The sequence below is a fragment of the Rhea pennata genome, chromosome 7 (assembly GCF_028389875.1).
Source record: "Rhea pennata isolate bPtePen1 chromosome 7, bPtePen1.pri, whole genome shotgun sequence".
NCBI lineage: Eukaryota > Metazoa > Chordata > Aves > Rheiformes > Rheidae > Rhea > Rhea pennata.
The window spans coordinates 28,742,920-28,756,546 of NC_084669.1; the positions used below are offsets into that span (position 1 = coordinate 28,742,920).

The 13,627-nt window shown below is 36.0% G+C and overlaps 1 protein-coding gene across 1 annotated transcript in view; it reads left to right on the forward strand.

Annotated features, from left to right (window-relative positions):
• Positions 1-4,371, forward strand: part of SH2D4B (SH2 domain containing 4B) — a 69,007-nt gene extending 64,636 nt beyond the window's left edge. The window contains exons 7-8 of the mRNA XM_062580310.1: positions 1,622-1,842; positions 4,279-4,371. Coding sequence (XP_062436294.1) covers positions 1,622-1,842; positions 4,279-4,371 — 314 coding nt within the window. The remainder of the gene's footprint in view (positions 1-1,621; positions 1,843-4,278) is intronic.
• Positions 4,372-13,627: the final 9,256 nt, after the last annotated feature.

Genomic DNA, 13,627 nt, shown 5'->3' on the forward strand with positions numbered 1-13,627 from the left:
ACAGTTATTACTACACTAAAACAATGTGACTTTCAGGACTGGCACTCCATGAACGTTCACAGGATATGTGTACGGTTCTGCATTCCACTAAGTTCCGTTAAGTATTACATATGTTGTCTTGAAAATGTTTAGCTTCACAGAGAGCAACTTTGGAACATGTACATGTCTTATTTATTGACACTAGTTTGATGTACACATCCAGGATGGCCTAATTCAACATCTGTTCCTGACTAAGGTGAACATCTGGTATTTTACAGGTAGTTATGAGACATAAGCTTATTGTCCTTGAGACCTACCAGACAAATTGAAACCAAGCTCTCCAGGTGGATGGCATGACATAGTTCAGTGCTGGGTGCAATTCTTATCATACTTTTTGCTTGGTACTTCAGGATTTATGTTATATGGTGTTTGCAAGCAAAAGTCCCAGTGCCAGTTCCAATATTGTGCCCTAGAATCAGAAAGGAAAGGACAAAAAAAAAAAAAAAAAAAAAAAGACATAGAGGACTATTTACTATGGGAAATTTGAAAGCTCCATTCCTGTTAAAATTTATCCCTTGCTTGCTCTGAACATCTGAATTTGTGATCTTTTTTTTGCCCTGAAGAGCATATTTGTCATACAGCAAAGAAATGAATTCACTTATAAAACAACTGCTCACTGATTAGGGCATGTGGAAAGAGAGTTTGTTCCCTAATATATTGTCCAGAGAAGTAAGCTGGCTCCTAGGATATCATCGGATCCCAGGATGACAGCTATGTACTGCAAGAAGCCCCAAGTGACCCTTCCCTTCTCTTGTCCTGGAGCAAAGAACATAACTCATTATTGTTCATCATGAACTGAAAAGACTAGCTCAGTTCTGGTCAACAAATACAATATCCAATCCTTTCTTAGTACCCTGTTAGTTCATGGCTACAGTGATTCTAACTACAGGAGACTATTACTCTGAGATCCAGTCTAAAAGATCCCAGAAGGAAGGGACTGCATTCTTTGTTTCTTGTTTTACTCTGTCACAATATTCCCTAGAAATGCAAGCCAGTGAATAGATGATCTACCATACTCATCTCTTAGCAGCTCTGTTGGTTGCAGGATTTGACTTTTGTGCTGCAGTATATCTACATGCATCTATGCACGTGTGTACGTATGTACAAAAACAGACAAAAGCCTGGCACTGGCTTTATGTTCCTTCCTTAGGACTTGTAAAACAGCTGTAAAACAGCTCAGTCAGAAGTACTGCAATATAATTGGAAATATCAGCCAGTTATTGCAAATCCAAACTGTTATGCCAAATCATGCTAGTACTGCTAAATGATCACTTGTATGGAAGTCCCTTGTCTGTTGTGTTTATGGACTCTTCTGAAAAACTGAAAAGGTGAGGAAAAACTGATTCTTAATCAGGTAATTTAAAAGTGTATCCCACAGCGCTCCATCAAAACTCTTACAGCTTTTCTTCAAAACTGAGTAGTAATTTCGTGGTCTCCATAGCTTAACTCCTCCTATAAACACTGGAATGTTTGAGAAGCTATACAATTTTAGTTTCACCTCTACTCTGTATTTATTTCATTTTACTTGCTAAACTGCCAGACCTGTTAACCACATTAACTGTAGGGGTTTTTTTCTTGCCAGGTATTATCAGCCGCCAGGAGGCAGAAGAGTTGTTGATGAATAAGTCTGAAGGAACATTCCTGGTGCGAGTTAGTGAGAAAATCTGGGGCTATGCGTTGTCCTACCGCCAGCAAAGTGGGTTCAAACACTTTCTTGTTGATGCTTCGGGGGATTTCTACAGCTTCTTGGGGGTAGATCCAAACCGACATGCAACACTCACAGATCTTATTGATTTTCACAAGGTAACACTTGCTAGCAGAGATCGATAGACGACTGGAGTGGATTAATAATTTAAAGAGGAACCATGTAATCTGAAACCAAACTGGAAAGTAAAAGTAACCATAGTGGGGAGAAAATGTGTGCATCTCTTTATATATATGTATATGTATTCTACAGTAAGCCTATCTGTAACATTTAGAGCTTGTTTCTCTTGCTGCAGTGAAGCAGAAAGCTTCTCCCATTCTTTCAGAATCTTCAGCATGTGTTTGTGTACCCTTCTTGCCAGATTCTTGCACAATACCTGCTTTACTGGACTGAAAATGGACTAGGAACTGACAGAGCTAAAACTTTTTGAGCCTCTTCTCTCTGCAAAATTGGACTGGAAATACCATCCAAAAAACTTTTAATGATATTTCAGCATTTTTCAGCCTTTGATGTGAGGGCTGTAACATGCGAAAGCATAGGAGTGGAGCACAGTAGTAAAAAAGGGAACATGGCAGGGTTCTTTTTTAGGGATGTACAAAGAGTCGTGTTCCTTATTACCCAAAACTATCTTATGGGAATAATTTACTACAAATCTTTGGTGACTTTAGATGGGTTTAAATTGCTTTGCCTCTAACTCATGTTTCCTATTTGCCAGACTGTGACTAAAAAGCAACACTGTTTCTGATAGTGTAGGTTGTTTTCATCTTCTTATATCTCCTTCTCCATCTTTTTCATGTTTTAATCTTGCGTTTCTCTTTTAGCCACCTATAAAATTTTTCTTCACCTTTTCTTTTCTGGAGTTTCTAAAGAGGCATAAGCCCTTTCTGTTTTTACACTTTTTTTTTTTTTAACTGTTGCTTCATACTATTTCTATGAAGTTTTTCTCTTCCCTCTCTTCAGAGCATTTCATTTTTTTTCAGTATTCAGTATCACAGACAATAAGCACAGATTGTTCTTCTTCTAATTTCCCTTTTCTTTCACTTCAGTTTGCAACATCTCTTCAGTCACAGCTACTTCTATTTCTTCCAGGTGTAATCTTACATTACAATAGTTATTAGCAGTACAGGCGACTTAGGAGTCAATTATTTTGTTTTTACTGGCTTAAGAGAAGGAAGCTGAGTCTCTTCTACATTTCATGAACAAATGGGTTATAATGGAATATTCTTCATAAAAACATGGAATTGGGCTTTTTTTTGGGGGGGGGGAGGGGAGGAGCAAACCAAAAAGAAGGAGGTAGAAAACCCAAAACTCATCCAGGTTGGATGAAAATTATTAATTTGTTCTGAAAGAAAATAGTTTTATTCAATTACGTTTTGGTTGGCCTCCTCTTCCCCAGCTCCTTTTTTCCATCTTACTGTGTGTGCATGTGTGCACATACAGTACTTTGCTTTCTTTCTTTTCTTTTTTAAGATCAAATAAAAAAAAGACAAGACAAATGAGTTTTGCTTTAGTGTTTCCTCCTGCCTCCTGATTTTTTTTCCAATAGTAGAATTTCATCTGGCTCAGCTAAAAAATTGAGTCACAACGAAATTACATTTCCATACAGGTGCCATAATTTGACCAAAAAACCTCCTTCTCCTATTTGGGAAAATTATCTTCTTTTTTAGAAGATAATAATAATAAAAGGAAAAAAAAAAAAACACACGAGGCAGTGTGGTAGATAAGCCTAAAAAAGAACTTCAAGATCCTTAAAACATTCCTAGATAGTTTAATAATACTGACTGTGCTAAAGATTAAGCTTGTTATACAACAGAAACCATTAGTAAATATGTTAAATGTTCAACCTAGGCACCCTTGTTTTGCTTTGAAAAATCAAAATAGTAGACGACCTTTTCACAATGCGTGTTTGTGCATCTCCTAAAGCAATGATCATCATCTGTATTTCTGTACTGAAAAGAGAAAGTCTAACTAGAGCCTTATCAGGGAAAGAAAAGCGTATGTACCGCTCTAACTCAATTGCAGATTATCAAGCATTGGATGTAAGAGCTCTGGCTAAAGCGGTATCCACCCTGCTCCTGGGGAGGGCTGAGAACTGAATTTCAACCATGCAACCATTCCCACAATCTCCCTGCCTCATTCCTGTTTTCCTTGCATCCTTGGTTGCAATGTGGACATACTTCATGTTCCAGCTTCTGCAATTTTATTTGGAAAAGTTACTGCTTGTTCTTTACTGTTTTCTGTAAGTAGCATAGCAACCTGCAAGTAGTTCAAATAACAACATTTTTTGCACAATGTATTTGAATCCAGTAATTAATACTAGCACAAATTATCAATGGCACAACTACAAAATAAGCAAATCATGAAGAAAAGGAATAGTTGATAGGATCCTTTTCCTGCTCTGCACATTTTATCAAGTATTTATTTGTAATTGGTTATCTATTACAGTTGAATTATGGTCTTTATTGCTTTTCTTAGAAGATAGGCAAAGGCTTAGACATCTATGAATTATATTTTAATTGGTTTTATCTTTCTAGGAGGAAATCATCACATCTTCAGGTGGGGAGTTACTACTGGAGCCATGTGGACAGCAGAAGAACCCACCAGATTACAGCCCTTTATTTGAATAACTGATCCGGGACTAATAGGAATACATTTTGGATAGTTGCTGTAATATATAGGTACAAAAGTAAATGCAAATTACAAAAGTAAATGAACCTTCAAAGCCACTCATCTTGTGGCCAAAACTATCCTCATTAGAAGGTCCAAAATATTTCTATTTCATATCTGAAGATGATAAATTGATGTCAGATTACAAATGGGAAGTATTCCTAGAAATTCTTTCAAGGCTTGTGGACAGTTGCTTTGAAAGCTAAGGTCCTATCTTAATTTTCACCTAGTATCTAAAATTGAAAATGCAAAATTACATACTTTTAGCAGCAAGAACTATGGGAAATATTCATAGACTATTGTATGAAGTATCAATATTGTTGAACAGTATTTTTTTTTCCAAAGCAAGGTTTCTCAGTTTCCACTGACAATCTCACCACTCTGGTGTACTTATGGAAACAAAGAACACAGTCATAAAATGTTGCTTGGTAGTTTATGACTGCTTAAATGATTAGGTATAGTTGGAAACCTGCTATCCTACTTTTGAATTCAGGCCTACAAAGTTCACTGCAGTACAGTTAGTCAGAACAAGGTCATTTCCATTTTGCTTAAGAATTCATGCCTTAGAATAATTTTACTCCTGTAGAGAAAGTGGTTAGTTTATTCTGAACTTGTTATCCTAATAGAAGCAGCTGCTAACAACAACAAAAAGTTTACAAACCGCTTAATGTTGGAAATACAGTTTTCCTGAATGTGAGTAAATTTAAAGTAGTGCATTAAAGATGTGCAGTTCATTCTGGTTTGATTTGTACCAACAATCACAACTCACACTGACTGTGTCGTGTTCTGAGCTTTCTGATGTGCCAGATGTATGCTCGAGATTCCTGGTTTTCTTTTGCTGTAGTTCCAAATACTTTTCTTAGCTATAGCTACCGGTAAAGGAGGAGGTGTGACATCCCTAGAAAAGGTACAAGTACTAACATCAGTTTCATGCTATTTCATCTTTTAAAAAATGCAATGTGTTCTTGATGCATTTGTTATACTTCTGCATACTAAAAAATTATGATACTAGATCTGTAGGCTGCAGATCTGTAGAGTAGCTGCTTAGTGTTTGGACTATGAACAATCTTATCACAACAGTTAATTTGCCCTCCTAAAATGTGTGACTTAGCATGCAGCAGCCCAGAGCTCAGTGACTGCTACAGCTGTAATCCTGCATTGTTTCATTGGTAAGCTAGCTGCTACTGAGATAGCCAATTCAGGAAATAAAAATAGTGAATAGTTACTATCTTTCTGTCCATCTTGCTCTATTCTCATTAATGCCCAGACAGAAATGCTGGGTTTACATGTCTTCCTTTCCGCTCCAAGCGTATATCATGCAGGGCAGTATTTCAAAAAACAGTGTTGTGAGTGTTTTGTACATAACTGATTTGTTTCAAGAATGAAGTGGGACATGAGGGGAGCAGTTGTGTGCCCATTGGTTAGTCCCATAGTCATGCCTTTAATAGACAGTTTCTTGGAATTATTTTCAGATGTGTGAAATGAATCTGATATGTAAAGTGGACCAAAGTCCTTCTATGTCATTTTACTTCCATGGTTAATCTTTTCCTGGGAATCTCTGAATGCATATAGGAAGGTACATGTAGTGTGTTTCCATATGCTACCCCACTGCTTCTGGCATTCCCTGAATTTGTACACGCTCCTCTTCCAAATCCCAGTGTAGCTTTCTCTCCCCAACCTCGTTTATAATCCATCTGCCCTCAAATAGTCATTTCTCTTGACTCAGTGTTGTCTTCTGTAATTTGTTTGACCTAGATGGTAGTCTCGTCTAAGAAAGTAAACTTGTCCAGTAAATTAATTTTGCCTTTAGCCCCTATTAAAGTAAGATTTTTTGCACACAAACTGCAATGTTGTACAGGAAAATTCTCTTTTGTTAACTTGCTTTTTCTGAGATTTAATCTATGTATGTTTGTGATGCATGAAAATAAAATTCTAATGAACTTCCCACAGAGAGAAAATTAGCTGGACAGTTTCTGTATGAATCACTTGGGGCACTGGTTCAAGACATTTTAAATGGTTACTGTAACAGCTCATAACAAAGGAAGTCAGGAGACAGAGCAAATTAGCAGTGTTTATTAGTTGGGGAAGCTGTTCTTAGTGTGCAGTGCTCAGATACGAATACAGCTGTGCTTTTCATACCAAGTAGGTTTACAGAAATAGCACATTCTTTACCTTTGTGTCTGATATCTTGAGAAGCAAAATGATCCAGTGGCTGGCTAAAGGATCAAGGTATCTAAATTGCCTTGGAATTTTGTTAAACTGTGGTCTTCTGGAGATTACCTCCAGGGATGGGATCTTCAAAATGAAATACAGCTCTGCAGTTCGGAACACAGTAACACATATTTAGGCCTCTAGTAATATCTATAGCCTCTGTTAAACACATAGACTCCTTCCTAAAGAGAAATTTCCTAAAGAATTATGTCTGATCTGGGATTGCAGTATACCTAGTACAGGTATATGTAGACACTTGAATCCAACTACCAGAATGTGCAGTTCAGCACAGAGTAATTCACTGTGCTTTTCAGACATGGAATCTGTAAAATTCATCACAGTGAATGAGAAAGTTGATTTTTCCTAATAGAACATTTACTAAGTGCTAGCTGACCCCCTCCAGAGAGCCCCAATATCTATCTGTCAGCCACTTTCTCCAAGAAGTTAGCTCTCTGCTTGATCCCACTCCACAGGAATCTCAAGAACCATGTCAACCTTTTATCAGGTTATTCACAGCTGCATCTGTTTCATCGCAGAAGAACTGGACCCTTACTTTAAAGAAGGGAAAGTGACCTTTAAGTACTTAACAATTTTCAAGGTTAAAAGGTGCAAGTATCCACAGATTTATCTCTGAGGCGAGATGGCAGCAGCTGAGTGTGGAGGTGAATGGGGACTTGGGGTCTAAAGACAGCACTGAGTAATTAAGGTGCTATTTAGACACCTAGACATCTTTGCAAGCTGGTATTTTGCATTTATGAACTCTCAAAAAGGCAAAATGCCTTCTTCTTTTTGGAAAATTACTGAAGTTACTGTACAAGATTTTGGGAATGTTTAAAGACAGAATATTGATAAACTTTTTCCATATGGAATTCACATTCATAGAGAGTGATAATAATACAGTTTTTTATATATAGTGATACATTCTCAGCAACTGTCTGCATTTTGTTTATTGGATAAGAAGGCTTGGAAATACAGCTCTTTAGCTAGTGTGTCCTGCTGTGATTTAATTAACATGTATAAGGCAACAGCATCATTTTCTCTTCATAGTACATTTCCTGCTTTTAAGTTTCTGAATTTTTCTGTCTGTATTCCATTCATTTCTCATTCCAGGTTTTACCTGGCTTTAAAATAAATTCCTTGCAAGTTCCCCTGCAAATGAAATCACTGTCTGGAAAACTGCAATTTCATCTAGAGAGTTTTATTATGCTAATAAGAGTCAGGATTTTCAAATAAAAGAATTGCTTTTATCCAGAGCCCCACAGAAATAATGAAGAACAGCCAGCCAATTCATAGAGTACCAGCAAAGAAAAACTCAACAATATATAACCAGAAGCAGCAGTGATAAAATGGAGTGCAACTTAACTGAAGATAAATTTCAAAAGAAACAAAAGGAGATCGTAGCAGGCAGAAATTATGAACAGAAGCTTTTCTTGGTAGAGATGTGCAGCTGCTGCCAGTACACTGGAGGGCAGTGGGGAAAATACAAGTATGGGGGCGATGTCTTCTAACTAACAAATGCTTCCTGTTGCCTTCCAGAAAATAGACTATGCAAAGGTAACCAATTAGTAAGAGGAAGAAAGAGAAAGAGGAGAGGAACTAAATATGGAAAATGAAGAAATGGGAAAGGAAAAATGTGCCTCTTCCATCATTTTGAAAGTGTTTTGCTTGATTTTTGCTGCCCTGGGTGGAAGATTGGACACTGTTCAGAGATTTCAGCTGTAAAATGAGCTTGAGCTCAGTCTAGCTTGGAGCTATCTTTCACACACGCAGTCCAGAACAGTTGGGTTGCTCTATACTTCAGCCCTGAATGCTGGATCTGTTCCACGCTGTCTACTTCTAGTGTTTAGAGCTGTCTGAAGCTGTTACCTCTGTATATATTCTTTTGGTGCTGCTGTTCTGGTGTCTGGAATGACCAGCTTTTATTCCTCTATTATACAATGACCTTCAAATCTTGCTCTCTGATCTGTTTTTCTAGTGGTAGCTATTGTTGAGTCAGAAGAGGTGCAGGTTATGGATTTTCATTGTAAGATTTTCTGAGAATATTTCTTGTCTATAAGACAAGAATAGAATGAGAGACCTATTATGGTAATTCCATTTCATATGGAAACAAGCTACAGCAACAAGAAAAACTTTAAAATTCTTAAATAAATTGAACCTTTCTTTACATCTATTTCAGAGCAATAAAATACTGTATACAAGTTTGCTTGTATACATCTTGGAAAAATAAGCTCTTGTGGATTTATTCTTGCTTCCTATTGGATCCACAGATGCACCTGTTCTAATTTTGTTTTAATCTGTTATATGTACATACACAGACAGCTCCAATTTAATAGTGCTGTCTTCTCTGTAAGAAAGCAAAAACCAAGCAAAGAAACTGACAGCAATCATGGATAAGATTTTCAAGCTTACTGAAAGAACATAGGTGCCAGTTTATCATCTAATTACTGAAATTAAATAATTATGTAGTGTGAATATTTACATATTATTAGCCATATAAGAGCATAATCTAAGTCAACGATTAAGTATTGCATCCCTATCGTGCTGAACACTAAGCAGAAGATAGTTCCTGCCTCAAGAAAGAGATACATACTTAAAAATTTTAGTGGTAGCAAAGATTATTGTTTTCAGACCTCCTGCATAGAAACTGCTTCCAAAGACCGTGAATTCAGAGTAAGAATTTCCACTGGTTTTCAATGACTTTGAATCAAGTTCGTAAGACCTGTTCCTCTGCTGGGGTGAATCAAGGTTCATACACGGACTACACTAAAACTATGCAGTTTTGTATGACTTAAGAATCTGCTTCTCCCCATTCTTCCCCCAAACCTGTATATAGTGCGTAAACAGAGCCATGCTGCACAACGTTTCACTGAAGTTCAAAGTTCTTTACTTATAGTGCTACAGCAGAACTTGTTTCTAGGGTGAAATATGGCAAATCACTATGGGAATTTCTTCTATTTCTTCTATTTCTTTGTACAAGTAAGTTTGTTTGCATCACTTATAAGCTAGAGTCTGTTTTTCACAGATTGCCAAGGACTGATTTTCTGTTTTATTATGCTTTTGCTTTAAGATTCCTTTTTCCTCCCCAGGAGGATGGGGTTAGTAACCTCTGTGAAATAATAATGTGTCTCTGGCTAGGCTATCAATTGCAGAATGAGGTGTCTGCACTTGAACAGAGATTTGATTTGTGTTTCCTGAGATGAATCTTCTAGATACATACTGTCTGATGATAATGATGCATAATTGATTTTTATAGCTAATTTCTTGCCATGCAAGTGCTGTGTGAAACTTTCTCTTCAAATATTTGTTTACTGCTAGTGATTAGTCCTGTAGCTTGTATATTTACATTATGGCCCATAGCTAATGCAATTTTTCTGCTAGGCTGGAGCCATCAGTGAGTTTGGTCTCTTCTCTCTTGGAATTTTTTCTGGTAGTTTTAAATTAAGGTTACATAATTTTATGGTATGTTTATTAAATATTCACATGTGATTTTTTTTACAGAGAAAAATAGCTCCATTGTTCCTTTGATCTTTGTGCAAAGAAAATGCTTAGGATGTTAATTTCTCTTTTTAAAATTTAGCTGCCATTTCTTCCCTGTTACTCAGTTTTAATGAGAACTATATGGGGGAGGAAGTCATACACACCCACAAGCAATGAAAAGAAGAGGAAAGAGAGGAGGTAGGACTGTCTTTATTCTGTAGAATTTTACATGTTACAACTGACAGAGTTTTGAATTAAATATTTCCTGAGACATTGTTTTTCCTACTTAGCATTCAGAGGGTCTAGGCTGAGACCTACTATTGCTACTTTTTCCTTATACAACAGCAATAGGTAAGAGAATATCCTTACTGTGCATGAAGAGGGCCCAAATGGAGTTGAATGATTAACATTACAATGCGCAAGGAATAAGACAGAAGTAGCGCACAGAAAAAAATAAAGAAGGAGCTAGTTTGCATGTTAGCAGAAAGGATCTGATACAGAATATATAGTGAAGACATTTTGTAGGTATATAAAGCTAGAAGTGTTTGTAAATTCTTGTTTGGTAGAAGTTAATTCTTTAAATTACACAGTTCTAACTAATGGGTAATCCAAAGTTCTTAAGTCTTCACACAAGAGTTTTGAGGCTTGTTTACATGTATCCTGAGGAAATATAATTTGTGTCATGTTCTCTGTAAAACATTCTTAATCCTTTACACCAAGATTTTAAAAATGTAAAAATCTTGGTAGTTCTGATACTGGCAGTGCCTTAGATACTGTTTTCTGTCTCAAGCTATGTGAAGACTTGGCCAAGTCATAATGCACTTCTTACTAAAAAAATTCAAAGAATTTTGGATACTGACTTGCCATTTCCTTTGAAAAAGGAAAAAAAAAAAAAAAAAAAAAAAAAAAAAAAAAAAAAAAAAGTTCCTCTCCTATGAACCTGTATACATCTCCTGGAAAGAAAACCAGAAATACTTGTCTCAGAAAAGTTATTATACAGTACTGTAAGCTATTTGGGATAGCGAATTTTTTGAATGCATTTTACATTGCTGTTGTGATATGAAGAATGTAGAGGATGAACACTGCTTACCACATAAAGCATGATTAACTTTTCAACATAATTGGGTTGCTCTATTGTTTGTTGATTCTTATGTGCTATAAAAATTATGTTGAAAAGTTAATCATGCTTTATGTGGTAAGCAGAGTTCATCCTCTTATAGGAAAAGCTGTCAATAGTATAAACAAGAAAATACCTTCTTATCTAGAAGTTTAAACTTAATAATAGACTTAATTATGAAAAATAATTTCAGAGAGGGCTGTGTGTTCCACTTAGTAAGATAATCTGTTACCCTCACATTTGTTCTTGCTCTCAAACCACTGTTGCTTGTAGATAGCCTGGCACTAATAAGAAGTATGTTTTCAGTAAAAACAGTAATTCAAATGTACTTTACGGAAGAGTTAATAATGTGTATTGACTATCATTGTGATGACTGCTTTCACAGAATCATGGGATTGGGAAGAGGCCTCTGAAGATCATCTGGTCCAAGCCCCTTGCTCAAGCAGGGCCACCCAAAGCAGGCTGCAAAGGACCATGTCCAATCAGGTTTTTAATCTCTCCAAGGATGGAGGCTCTGCAGCCTCTCTGGGCAACCTGTTCCAGTTCACCTCACAGTGAAGAAGTTTGTTCTCATGTTCAAGTGAATTTTCCTGTGTTTCTTTCTGTCAGAGAATCACAGGAAAAAAAAATATCTAGGAGCAAATGTATATATCTAGGACTAAATGTATCCAGTTCTGGTTTGACTGCTGGATAGTATTTTGTTAACTCTTCTATGCTGTATTCACAGCACACTGGTGCATCCATTTTAAATTTCAGTGTTCTATTTGCTACACTGGAACCTATCTAAGTTTTATTTTTTAAATAACACAGTAATGAAAACCTATGCACAGGAATGGACTGTTCTGTGGTTTGAAAATGTCTACCCAATGCTGATACCCCTAGTGCTGAGCCTCCACAACATTGACTGAAGTTCATGTGGCACTCAAAACTAGTCCTTAGTTGATAAATATGAGAATTATTTATAAGGACTGTCATTTAGAATCACTTTTCCCTTCTATCAGAAGGGAATTGAGCTGTTTTAAAAACGTCCATTGCCTTTTCAATGGAAGAAATGCCCTGTTTTCAAAATACAAGGTTCCTTTAAGAGCTTTCATTTTTTAGAATTAAAAATTGAAGTATCTGAAGGCTTTTTTAATTGCAGAAAATATGGAAAATATGCAGACATTTATCACAAAAATTCCACTTTTGAGTCAGTCCTAAAACCAAATGTGTTACATTTTGTCTACTGGCTCTAAAGCCAATACAGATATTCAATGTTTTTAACCTTTCATTAGGTATCCATTCTCTCTGTTAATGGTATTTGCTGTTTAAGGAAGAAGGTAAATACCCAAAGAATAGTTACTCAAAATGTCAAGCCCATTAACAATCTAGTTTGACAGCTGAAATAAATTTATGAAGTTTTAAATAAGACTCCAGATAATGTTTTCTCTGGAGGGAAAAAAAACAAACAAACAAAAAAATTAAGCTAGCAAAGTGGGTTCAGAAAAAAAGAACTGATGAATACTGATCATGATTTTGAATATGAATTTGTGTTAAGTCATTTGGATTCTCAGTCTGATTTCCATTTATATTCTACTAAAAAGTTTGAGGGCTACAAATTAATTTAAAGGGAATAAAAAATATACTTCAAGTCTGTTATTCTGGTTTTTCTGAAAAAGGCTGCTTTATTTCTAACTAATATAAAAGGCTAAGCCTCTTCATGAATGTTTTCAAGCAAAAGTCTAATTTTCAATGTTTTCTTTGCGACTAATCGCAACGGAAATCTCCTCCTGAATGAGGATCACTAAGAAATGCAAAGCTCTGACTAAATGTTCAAATACTAAATTGAAACACTTGTAATTAAGTAGTTGCATGCAAATAAGAAATACTAAAAGCAAACAAACCTAAATCACAGAAATTTTTTAAATCCAGGTTATATCTTGACTGAGATTTTGTATATAATTTATATATATACACACTGTATACAGATATACAGCCCACAGAATAGCCACTGGTATGTAGGAAAAAAAGAATAGCTTAGGCTCCATTTTTTCACCGTAAGTCAGACTTGAAGTTCGACTTCATCCAAAGTTCCAGGTAAATGTACTGAGAGTATCTACTCCTCTGTCAAAGATAACCGACTCTTTGTGGAAATGTGGTGTCAGGGGAGAATGTGAAAACTTTTAAGATATCTTTTGAAACCATGAAATATTTGTGAGATAGGAAAAAAAATAAGAAACAACTCACGCCTGGCTAGATATGATAGATAAGAGTCAGATTGCAGAAGATAAAAAAGGAGGCTTTATGAAACTGTTGCAGCTATCTTTCTCCTACTGGTAAGCCAGTATTTTCAGAGTTTGTTAAAGTCAACAAGAAGTAAACTAGGATCAAGAATTTCTCTCTTTTTTTTTCTTCATTCTGTTCTACAGCAC